The sequence below is a fragment of the Halichoerus grypus genome, chromosome 11 (assembly GCF_964656455.1).
Source record: "Halichoerus grypus chromosome 11, mHalGry1.hap1.1, whole genome shotgun sequence".
NCBI classification, from domain to species: Eukaryota; Metazoa; Chordata; class Mammalia; order Carnivora; family Phocidae; genus Halichoerus; species Halichoerus grypus.
The window spans coordinates 74,716,906-74,729,642 of NC_135722.1; the positions used below are offsets into that span (position 1 = coordinate 74,716,906).

At 43.3% G+C, this 12,737-nt stretch overlaps 1 protein-coding gene across 1 annotated transcript in view; it reads left to right on the plus strand.

The window, feature by feature from the left end:
* Positions 1 to 12,737, plus strand: part of PIWIL4 (piwi like RNA-mediated gene silencing 4) — a 41,776-nt gene that overhangs the window by 13,217 nt on the left and 15,822 nt on the right. The window contains exons 7-11 of the mRNA XM_078059180.1: positions 699 to 896; positions 2,588 to 2,699; positions 6,997 to 7,120; positions 8,424 to 8,541; positions 10,991 to 11,102. Coding sequence (XP_077915306.1) covers positions 699 to 896; positions 2,588 to 2,699; positions 6,997 to 7,120; positions 8,424 to 8,541; positions 10,991 to 11,102 — 664 coding nt within the window. The remainder of the gene's footprint in view (positions 1 to 698; positions 897 to 2,587; positions 2,700 to 6,996; positions 7,121 to 8,423; positions 8,542 to 10,990; positions 11,103 to 12,737) is intronic.

The following is a 12,737-nucleotide window of genomic DNA, read 5'->3' on the forward strand; positions in this document are numbered from 1 at the left end:
ATATTTACCCTTTCTTTCATGTCCTTTCCGTAAGTTTTTCTTATGCACGGCTTCAGTCCATGATAGCCCTAAATGTAAAAAGGGGCTGTAGCCTCTGCTACAGTTTCCCTTGTGTGTTTGTACATGATACCATTTAGATTATTTCTTACTCTCATGAAGTCTCTACACTGTCTACACCATTGAGTCTGTGTGCTTTTCTGAACCTAGAGGTTTTCATGCTGGGATAGTTCACTGTATAAACATATCAGTCTTACAGCTGTGATTCTCCACCAAGGGCAGTTTTGCCCCCCTAGGGCACATTTGACAGTGTCTGTAAGTATTTCTGGTGGTCACAGCTTGGAGGCTGCCACTAGCATCTGGGGGTAGAGGCCAGGGGTGCTGCCAGATGTCCTACAAGGCGCAGCATAGCTCCTGACAGAGAATGACCTGGAGTGCACGTTAAGTACCTACAAAATGTCAGTAGTGCCAGGGTGGACACATGCTGCTCTGTGGGAATGTGTTTATCGTAAATGCGTGTGTAAAGGTACTCCAGCTAGAAATAAGTGAAGTTTTAATCAGCAAGTGGAAGAAATCAGACTAAAGAAAAATTGTTTCATAAAATCTAGAAAATTAGAATGTAAAATCAGCATGTAAAAATAATGATTGTTTTATGATACGACATTTAAAATATGTATTTTTAAATATTTACTTATTTGAAGGTTGTCCCTTTGGCCTGGGTTTGCAATTTCTGTGTCACAGTTTGAAAGCAGGCTCCTATTTACTGCTGATGTGAGTTATAAAATACTCCGGAATGAGACTGTTCTAGAATTCATGACTGGTATCTGCCAGGAAACTGGTATGTCCTGCTTTACCCAGACGTGTGAAAAACAGCTGCTTGGGCTCATTGTCCTAACGAGGTAAACGCGTGCATTTTTGAAAACTTTTCCCTAGGGAATGCATTCTTTATGCTCTTTGGGAACAGGAATAGCATCGGGGCATTGTCCCGAGCACAGATCTGATCCGTTTACTCACCTGTTTAGACCTGGCCGTTCTCTGTTGACTAGAGTTCGGACTTCCAGGAGTGGCCTTCGGGGACCCTCCACCATCTGACATGGTCCTGCATTGTCTCTCGCTGCACCCCTCCCCCACCCCCAGTAGTTTGCACTTTGCTGCTTCCGTGCCTCTGTCTGGATTTTCCACCCCGAATTCTGACTTTTAAATTTCTATTTGACAAAATCCAGCTCAAACCTTACTGCTTTTCTGGAGCCTTCACCTGTCCACTCAGTCCGAAGTACTCAGTTACCCCCCCGTGCTGTTCCGATAGCACGTTGCTCACAGCCACCTCTTTGTAGCCATCTTATTTTGTTTTATTACATCACAGGAGAGAACATTAGGTCCACAGCTCTTCTTATCTGTAGAGTATGAGATCTTTTAAGGCTGAGACCTTTGCAGTCCCTAGACTTCTCTATATAAAATTTGCCCACAGTGCACATTGAACTGAATTAAACACAAATTAGGTTACTTCCTGAGTATCAGAAAGCTCACCACGTACTGCTGCTAGTCCACAGATAGTTCTTTTAGAGGACATGCTAGCCTTCTCCTAATCCGGTTTGGAACTTCCACTTAGAGTTGTTTTTCTGGGTTATGCAGCAGGGAGGTGGGACTGGTTGAATTCTGTACTATCCTGGATGAGAAGGCCACCCTCTTATCCTCCTGTCCTGAGTGTCGTGAGTTAGCATATCACACTATTCCAAAGTAACCTTGCAAAGTACCAAGAACCTAGGAGAAACCTGACAAGGGGGTTTCTGTCCCGAGGCTGGGGCAGCGTGTGAGCATATTGCAGGCCACACAGTGCCGTAGGGGAAATAGAGCTTAGAAGGATTTTATCCAGCCTACTTTGCAGTTTCACTAAGGGCCAGCCCCAGATGGGAGATTAAGTGGGATACTCAGATTGCATGGTTGATCAGCCTTCTTTGGGTGCTTTTCTTTTTCTTTTTTTTTTTTTTTTTTTAAGATTTATTTATTCATTTGAGAGAGAAAGACCCGGAGTGGGGCAGGGGGACAGGGAGAGGGACATGGAGAGAGAGAATCCCCAAGCGGACTCTCCACTGAGCACAGAGCCTGATGCGGGGCTCGATCCCAGGACCCTGAGATCATGACCTGAGCCATGATCAAGAGTTGAACGGTTAACCGACTGAACCACCCAGGCGCCCCTTGTTTGGGTGCTTTTTATCAGAACAACTATCTGGGAGCTGAAAAACTCTGAATGACACCAGAAGCTGATGGGAAAGTTTTGAGCAATGCTTCAGCCTTTGAACATAGAAGAATAATTTATAGTGAAGTTAGAGTGTCTCTCAGTGAGAAAGATTGTGGTCTAATGACTTTCTCACCAGTTTTGTTGCAATGTGGAGGTTTTCCTGTATACTGAAGAGTTAATGAATGCTTTTCTCAGATAAAAGCTGATTGTTAAAAAAATGACTATTTGTGTATTACTGTTGTAATTTCTGAAATTCTGGAGTCTAATACTTTGAATTATAACTGTAGTGAAATAGCCACTTTGTCTTGTATGATTTGGAAAAAACGTTTAAAGATTCCTTGCATTTCCCAGATACAATAACAAAACCTATCGCATCGATGACATTGACTGGTCAGTGAAGCTCACACACACCTTTCGGAAGCAGGACGGCACTGAGATTACCTACGTGGATTACTATAAACAGGTTGGACTTTTTTACTTTACTCTCATCTCTCTTCCTCTTTGCTTAGAGAAGTCTCCCCGTTCCTTTCCAAATCTAACAAGTCTCCCAAACTGTCAGTCTGAGTCTGTTTCTGACATCATTCTTCGACTTGTCCCTTCCCCTCCGCCCGCACCTTCCCTGGCTTGGCTCAGACCCTCATCCTGTCTCCTGTTGTCCTTCTTCCTGTAGTCTGAGGAATTTCCCTTCAAAGCATATCTGATAACGTCACTGCCCTGCTTAAAATATTTCTGCGACTCTCTAGTGCTTTAGAAGCTGGATCTGAGCTCCCAGGCAGGGCCCCTTTATGATCTGGCCACTGCCTGCCTCCTGAGCCTCCTCTCTTACCAGTTTGGTTTCCTTTGTATGCTCTGCTGTGCTTCTTGTTTCTGGTTCCTTTGGTCAGTTACTCCCCTGTGCATTCCCGTTCATGCTCCTTCCTCCTCTTGGGCACCCCTGCACAGCCAGCCAATCACTGACCACCCTTCCATCCATAGCTCAGCTGTCAACTCTTAAGGGAGCCCCGCGGCGCTCTCCCCAGGGGCCCCTTCCTGCAGTTGGCGGCATCACGTTATCACGGGCAGGATGTGAATGGTCTGATTTCCCTCCTGAACTTGGAGCTCTTTATTTCGGGATACTCAGGGCTAGCACAGCGCCTTGCACATAGCAGGGACTCAAACATTTGCCTCTGGGAGCTGGCTTCACGACTTGTCACCATTACCTCTGCCCCCACCTTCCATCCGCAGTTCCTTCCAGAGGCTCCTTTTCTTTAACGTACGGTCATATTTCAGTCTCCAAAATCTCACAGATGTTTTCAAAAACAAGAACAAACACAGAGCAAGAACTCTTCCTTTCTACACCTGCCAGAAAAGCTTTTTTTTTTTTCCTCCTTAGCTGATTTCTTTGGAAGGTCATCTTCACTAGCTCCAAGCACCTCTTCTGTTCTTCCTCCCTGAAACCTCGGTAGTCTGGCATCTGGTCTGCTGCTATGGAAATAGCTCTCTGAAGGTCAAATTCAGCTACCGTTCTTATTCTGAGGGGCTTTGGTGGCACTTGACACCAGTGACCCCTCCCACCTGGCTGGAGCGGCTCCCCTGGTGGCTCTCTGCCAGATTTTGTTCCAGTCTCAGCCTCCTGAGCTGTTTCCCCTTCCTTTTCCCCACATGTTAAATGCTATTATTCACTATGGCTCCCTCATGTATGTCTGATCTTATCTCGAGACCTCTCAAACGGAGTATTTTTGCCTTGCCCTCATTCCTAAATTATAGACTCATCTCCATTTTCAGACCACATTTGCATGAATGACCTGCAGGCATCTCAGATTAGCATCATTCATAACGAATTCATTGTCTTTCCCACTCCCATTTCTCCTTGGGAATTCAGCTTCTTCCTTCCTTCCTCTTTTTTGTTCTCATTTGCCTCTTTTGCGCTTGGATTCTCCCTGGAACCCATCCCTCTCCCCAGCCCTCTATCACCACTGCAGGAATGCAGGACGCTCACGGATTCCCATCTGGGGGATTTTGGTCACCCCTTTTTGGTGTCCTTGCCCCAGCTCTGTCTGCACTGTGACCATCATCCTCACCGCCACCAGAGGAATCCTCCTGAAATGCCTCCCAGAAGGGTGGTTAAGAGCATTAGCAATGGAATAAGGTAGTCCCGGCACTGGCCGTGTTACATTGAGCAAAGCACCAAACTTGGAGTGTCCTATGTAAAAGGGAGCCATTGACCTGCCTTCATGGTGCGGGGCAAGCACCGAGTGAGGTAACCATGCCTACAGAGCTTTCAGCCGGGTACCTGCACACGGTGAGCACTGGATCCATGGAGGAGACCCGCCCCTCTTTTCCCAGCCTCCCCTTCTTCACCTCCAGCGTCACACCCTTTGATCCTGGCTCACCTTTTAGTCTCATCTCTCCCCACCTTGCCACCAGACACCCCATGCTGCTGTCCCCCCATCCACTCACTGTCGCTAAGCGTTTCTCAGCCTTTGCTCATGTTCGCTAGACATCTGCACCAACCCACACCGCACCTTTCCCCTTCAGCACCAGCTGATGCCCTAGCTTTGAAGTCAAATGTCACCTCATTTGTGAAGTCCCCTCTGACCGTGCTTCCTGTCACATTCACAGAAGAGCTAGCCCTTCCCTGAGCACTTGTTCCACGCATCACACGTTGCTTCTAGAATGTCTTCCTTGTAGAACAGGGATGGCATTTGGCTAACCCGTGATGAATAGTGCCTACCAAAGCATCTTGTGCATAATGTGCTCCATAAGTGTTTGTTTATTAAACACCACGTTTGTTGAATAATCGGTTTCTTTCTGGCCTGAGTAAATGTGTTCTTTGAACAGAGGTATTTTTAGGATCTGTGACATTCTGAAAAGGGAATCGTGTTAAAATCCCACTCACTTTCTTTGTAATGAGTTGTGGTTCACTGCATGTTTATTGTAATTAGGGAGAAAAAGAAATTGTGCCAATTCTAGAATGTCTTCCTCTCTGTCTCAGGGAGGGAACACTAAATTACTATGTAGTCAACTCTCACAGTGGACATCTTGATATTAGCCTTTATATTTCCCTATTTTATCTTGTGAAAAACATTTTCAAAAGCTAAGAAAATTAGGGCAAGGGAGAGAGTAAAGTTCACTTTATGATACAGCTTAGGGTGCAGAATTTTTGGCCATGTCCCAGGTAAATACAATACCCTCTTTCTGGAACATGCCCCAGCTTTGCTACCGGGACTCTTTATACTCCCATATTTTCTTCAAGGTGCTCTTTTGGACTCTGCCTCCTTCATGAAGCCTTTCCTGATTTACCAGCCATAAATTGTTTCACTGCCACCACCATACCCCGCCCCCCACCTTCGTCCCCAGGCACCCAGTACTGAATGGTGTAACAAGCAGAGGTTCCCAGGTCTTACGGGATAAATCCTGGCTGTGCTAATTTCCAGTTATGGGACCTTGGGAAAGTTGTTTAATTTCTTGTGGGTTTCCTCATCTGTGGAGGGGATGATGATAGTATCTGACTCATAGGTGTAGTGTTAAGATTAAAAGAGGAAAAATACAAGTGCTTAGCATATCATTATTGGTGCTTCTCATCTCCCTTGCTTCGTAGATAGTGTAGTTATGTGTAAGGTAGGGGCCGTACCTCTCATCCTTGTGTCCACGGCAGCTCCTGGAACATAACAAGAGGTACACACGAGATGTGTACTGAATTAATGAAGTCATGTATAAAAACTCTCCTTCTATGAAGACTTCCCCAAGCTTTTTAGCTGGAGCATTAGTTGCAATCAGCCCTTCGAATTGCAATTTCCCGAACTGTTTTTTATTTTAATGACTAGAAGTCCTTATTGAATAGAGAAACTCCCACTTCTCGCTTCCTTAATTATAATTATTGATGTCAGCATCACATAGTGCCCAGACATTTGTAAATTATAATTCCAGTTGTTCTGTCATTAATGTTGAGTCAATTATACTGGAAATGAGTGTTAATTGGAACCTTTGCTGTTGGAAAGGAAATGAACTTTTGGCAAGGTGAGAATGTGGAAATTCAAGGGGGGGTGGGATAGGGATGAACAGTGGCGGAGGACTCATTATAAACCAGACACTGTGCTAGTGGTTTATGTCAGATGCCTCTGAGCTACTGTTCACCTCATTTCATGCCTGAGGAAAGGTAAGAAGCTTCCCCAGTGTCACAGTCCAATGAAGTAGAAGAGCCAAGGATCAGATTTACATTCGTCAGACTTCAGAGCTGCTTCCCTAATAACATCATGCAATTCTGGAAATCAGGGCGGTCATGCTTTTTTGGGAAATGGAGTTGTCTCAATATAACTCTTGCCTCCAATTTTAGAAATTTTCAGAATGAAGACAGCTGCCTGGAGCAAGTTGGTTATGCACGGAGCAATCCGCCTCAGTCATCAATAGTGGGAATGCTGACGCTGACTCAGCTCAAGGGGGGGCCTTTTACGGACAAAGCCGGCTGGAGGCGATTTGGACTCAGGAGGAAGCAAGGAAATAATCTTTTTTTTTTCTTTTTCCTTTTTTAAAAAGTGTTGCATTATAAAGGCTAATCATTAAAATCATAAAACGGACCCTGAGAAATGAAAGATGAGTCCTGGGAAGGAAGTAGATATGAGTGGGTAACCATAGGGATTGGTAGGGATTTTTTTTTTTTCTTTATTGAGAAGATTTGCTCATCTGTTCATTTTGGGATTAGCTTGTTCCTTATAAGCGAGGGTGCTCATTTTACAGTGTTTCCATATTAACTTTTCCCTCATTAATCTTGCATTCTGTAGCAATATGATATTACTTTATCCGACCTAAACCAGCCAGTGCTTGTGAGTCTGCTGAAAAGCAAGAGAAATGACAATACTGAGGCTCGGGTGGCCCACCTGATCCCCGAGCTCTGCTTTCTAACAGGTAACGTTTATGCTTTACACTCCAGCAGTCAGGCTCTTGATCCCAGGCTCGGCAGAACCTCCCCCAGCTTTCGGGGTGCCAGAGCATTCATTTAACCCATGCAGGTGGGCCTGTGAAGTGATGTGTTTGACAGAGAAAGTGGGAGGACAGAGAGCGCTTTGGGGATTGTTTGGCACAGGAAGAGTTATATGTTTTCCTTATCTCATGTATTCCATTTGTTACTTTGACATAAAATAGGCCCCCAGACATGTTCCTAAAACCAAGCAATAAACATAGGGGTGCATATATCTTTTTGAATTAGTGTTTTCACTTTCTTTGGGTAAATAACTACTAGTGGAATTACTGGATCATATTAAACCAAGCTTCTCTCCAGCATTTTTGAGCTTCACTAGTATAGGAAGCAATAGGACGATTTTCTTCAGGTACATTGTTTGTGTGGTGCCAAAATGATCCTTGTTTTCTTTTTGCATGAGTTCTAGAAGGTAGTTCTCACTATACAGTAGAATCTGAGTAACTGTCTCAAGCACTTTTAATCATGTTCATTTGATTAATAGGGTGGGACTAAGCAAGGAGGACTTTTACATTTTGTTATCAGTGTGTATATATTTATTTCATAATTAGAAAAATTAGTAAGGATATAATTCTTGAAGGGAGGGATGCTCGTTCTTAATGGTATTCTGATATTCTGGATCTGCACAGTCCTATATGGTAGCCACTGGCCATATGCGTTTATTGAGCCCTCAAAATGTGGGGAGGGCTGTGAGTGTAAAATACAAACTGGATTTCTAAGACTTAGTGGGAAAAAATAAGGAAAATAGCTCATTAATTTTTTAATATTGATTTTATGTTGAAATGATAGCATTTTAGATATATTAAGTAATATATATTATTCAAATAACTTCATGTTTCTTTTTGGCTTTTTTAACAAAAATCTATTTATTTTAGAGAGTGAGAGAAAGAGAGTGGGGGAGGGGCAGAGGGAGAGGGAGAGAATCTCAAGCAGACGCTGCACAGAGCTAGATGCGGGGCTCTATCTCACGACCCTGAGATCATGACCTGAGCTGAAATCAAGAGTCGGATGCTTAACTGACTGAGCCACCCAGTTGCCCCTCTTTTTGGTTTTTTTAAATGTGGTTGCCAGAAAATTTAGAATGACATGAGTGGCTTTGCATTTTATTGGGACAGTGCTATCCATATGCTAGATCTGAGTCCGTTTAAGTGCAAAGCTTAAAATCTGCCTGAGCTGGGCTGGGTTATATTGCATGCTGTTCATTTTTCCCTTTGTTTTCATTTCCATTAATAGGGCTGACCCGCCAGGCAACCTCTGATTTCCAGCTGATGAAGGCCGTGGCTGAAGAAATGCGTCTCAGCCCTTTGGAAAGGCAGCAGCGCCTGGCCAGGCTTGCTGACAACATTCAGAGGTACTGGGCCACTTTGCTGGGGCCAGAGTGTATCCTGCCTAAGGCCTGGTTTATGGAGTTGGATGGTCTACAGAATGTTTCATTCCTTGATGGAATGCGTCTTTGCTGCTGACTCAGAGCAAGGCACTTTTGGATTGTGTAGTCCAGAGCCAGAGGTTCATCCCTGATGCCTCAGGATCACGGACTGCGGGGAGGTGGTTGGAGCCCATGCTGGCTGAAGTGCCATCCGGCTTCAACTAGATAACCCTCCTCTCCTCTGTTTTAATACATGGAGGTTTTGGATAAACATTTGAATGAAGAAAAGGGTTGTAGTTTAAAAAACAAAACACAACCACACCAGGCCCCCCTTATTCAGGGTCGAGAATGTTCAGATCTTAATATGGTGGCCTCAGCACACTGATCATTAGAAAAATTCTACTGTGTAGTCCTTAAACTTAGGAATACCTTGGCGCCCTTTGGTTTAGCCCATCTACCCCCACACTGAATTCCTGTCCTCATTCTGACAGTTTGATGTCACCTGGAATGCTGATATTGAGCAGCTCCTGGTTCTCCCTTCTGACGTACTAAAACTTCACCGTCCAGTGCGATAGCCCCATGTAACTATAGGACATATGAAATGTGGTTAGTATCTTGAAGTGTGGTTACCATCTTGAAATGGTCACATTTTGAATTTATTGGGTTAAAGAACATATATTTTCAAAATAATTTTACTTGACAATTTTTACTTTTTTAATGCAGCTATTAGAAAATTTAAAAATTACATATGTGGCTTGCTTTATATTTCTGCTGGACAACATTGTAGAATGGTCTTTTTTCTTTAAAGATAAAAAATTTGGAGGACACATTTGGAAACTTACATAAACAGAAAGAAATGCATGTATATGTACACTCAGTAAATATTTGTCTCATGCATGAGTGAATCATAAGTGAATGGTGTATATTGTCTCAGATATTGTTAAATGCATATAATCATGTATAATCATGTTCTTTTTAGGAAAATGGCATAGTACTGTACATCATGTTTTGTAACTTGCTTTTTCTTGAACATTTCCAAATGGTAAATGTGCATCTCTGTTATGCTCGTGGACTCATAGTTTTCCATTTTATGGCTACACTTTATGTCATTTATCCTGGACATCCCCCAGAGTTAATGGCTACTTCAGACATTTTCTGGTTCTCTCCCCCTTATTCCAGTCTATGGATTACTCTTCCTGACGCCTCTCCTTGCCACCTTTCAGGAATCCCATTCACTTCAACCCAGTTTCTTGACCCGTGATCACTTCACCCGTCTCATCTTGAGCAGATAGTATCTGAAGCAAAATAATTAATTCAAAGTATTCGTGTGACCAGACCAGACATAGCATTACCAGATGGAAATAACGAGCTGTTGCAGAAAGTCCATGTAAAGAGGTTTGAGCTCCCCTACAGAGAGAGGGGAAGCTTTGCGCGGTAAAGCACGCGTCTCATCAGTCTCTCTAGTGAGTGCCTGGCTCCCCATGTGCCAGCTACCATAATGGAGGCCAGGAGGAAAAGTCGACATGCTTGCTTTCCTGAAGGAACTGACAGCTTACTAGAGATGACCATATGTCATAATCCAATGAGATTACACATCAACTATGATCAAGGTTTACTAAGTTATAAACTTAGAGTACCATACAAATATAAAGCAGTGATTACTGCTGACACTAATATTCTCCTCACGATCTTCCTCCTGCCCTGTCTTGCCTGTGAACCTTCTGAAGTCCAAGTCCATATGTTCCCGTCCTTTGTCCTCTTCCATCCACTCCTAAGCCAACTAATTCAGATATTCCCAGAAGACATCTCCACATGCAGAGTCTCCATAATATCTCTTTATTAACACGTTTATTATTGGGAAAAATGACTAACATTTATTGAGCACACCACTCCTAAGCCAACTAATTCAGATATTCCCAGAAGACATCTCCACATGCAGAGTCTCCATAATATCTCTTTATTAACACGTTTATTATTGGGAAAAATGACTAACATTTATTGAGCACACAAACTGTGGTAGCAGTTTCCATGTCCGCTTAATCTTTACATCAACCCTCCGAAGTAGCTAGGCTTATTATCCCTACATTTTACCAATAAGGAAACCGTAGCTTTAAAAGATTTGATCTTACTCAAGGTTACATATTATGAAATGTCAGCACTAGGAGTTAAACCCTGGTCTGTCTGGCTCACAGGCCCATTTTGCTGACCAGGGTGCCACACTGGAAACCTTCTCCATCTCTGCATGTCCCAAATGGGTTCAGTTGTCCCATCATTCGTTTGAGCAGGGGAAAAAGATGGTGAGTAGAAATAGAAGTCAGGAATCCTAAAAAAAATAAATTAGTCTCTGAATAATTCATTAAGTTATAGTTCTCTCTATAATGATTTAAAGTCTTTAGAAAATAATTAATGATTTAAAACTCAATTCTATCAACAGAAACAAGGATGCTCGTTTTGAACTGGAGACCTGGGGGCTGCATTTTGGGTGCCAGATGTCTCTGACTGGGCGGGTTTTGCCTTCAGAAAAAATAATAATGCAAGACCATGTAGTAAGTACTGTGATTCTCTTTTCATTTAAAAGTATTTGCTTAAATATGTGTACGTTTGACCATATGCAGGAGTGACTAGTGGTCTTCTAATAGTCGTTTGGTTTCTCCATGTCCATGTCCTCCCTTTGTCCTAAACCTTGAGGTCCCCTCTGTTTTCCTTTTCAATCTGAGTGTACTTGTGAGGACTTAGCGCCCACTGGACCTGATTTAGGTCAGTGTGGTTTGGTTTCTCATTTAACGATGGATTAGAAAAATGGCATTTCAAGCTATGACAATTAAAACATGCCCACCTATTAGGTGTTGTAGTACTCTTCTCTCTCTCTCTCTCTCTCTCTCTCTCTCACACACACACACACACACACACACACAATCCATAGTACCTGAGAAAATGTTTTAACTGGTGAGAGTTAATTCCAATAGACTATGTTTCCTGATACCAGGGTTCTTTCTTTGCCCCCAAAGTAAAATGCTGCTTAGTTGGCATCAACACGAAGGAATGTGCCCAGAGCCCATCCCCAGCCCATCCCCAGGGAGAGGGGCATTCTGAAACCTGAAGAGACACCTCTTTCAGGCTTCAGTTGAAGAAATGAACCTATTTTGTGCAAAAATGGTGCATTATCTTTCTACTTTCTCCTCTGTTTTGCTAGTTTTTAAAGCCAATTACATATTTCATTTTTAAAGGCCCTCTTCTCATCTTTCTCTCATATAATAAGCTGACATGTCTAAACGAATGTAAGTGAGGAACGGAAGTTTCGTGTTGGTGGCATGGGAATTTTTCATCATTTCTTTTCTATAATCTATCCAAGTTACCAAAACCCTCACTGGAGAAGCTGAGGAAAAACTACTTTTAAAAGCAAAACAGAACCAAAGTTTATAAAGTACCAAAAAGTAGGCCCCCATTAAGATTTTGGTCAGGAGTCAATAAAGAGAAGCTCAGTTTCGATTCCACATATGAAGTAGGATTTAAATACTTAATATGATCTATCTCAGCATCCCTGTAAGCAAAATCATATTTCTCAGAGCTATTTTGTTGCATTTCTTTAGCATGGAAACAGGTCTTCTTAGGAGAAGGGGCACTAAAATGGGAGAACCCGCCCCCTTGCGGTGGTCATGGGCTTCTGGACCAATGCTTGCTTTTCTGAACTTGGGTTCTAGGAACTGAGTAGACTAAAGGTCACAGGCCTCAGAGTGTCTTGGGCAGTTGTCCCGGGTCTTCCACCAGCCCATAACAATAGTAGGAGTGGAGGTGCTCCTCATGCTGGTCGTAATGGAAAGAATGAACCGTGACTCCAGAGAGAACCGTTGATGGAGGGCTAAACTTCCCCCTTCGTTCTTTAAGGTTGCCTCCCGGAACTGACCCTGCCTGGCCACCTAATGGCAGGGCATTATGAGGGTGCCTGTGGTTGGATTTCAGAGTGCTTGGTGGAAAGTACAACGTCCCTGATTGCAACGTCAGGAAGACCAATCTAAATCTGTCACTTGTACCAACTGACTCCATAATGTCTTTCAGCCATAGCTTTGGAGTCTGTAAAACAAGGGGATTGTAATACTTCTTAAACGTTCATGTGCTGATGAATGACTGGGAATATGTTAACATGCAGATTCCGATCCAGTGGGTCTGGGATGGGACCCAGG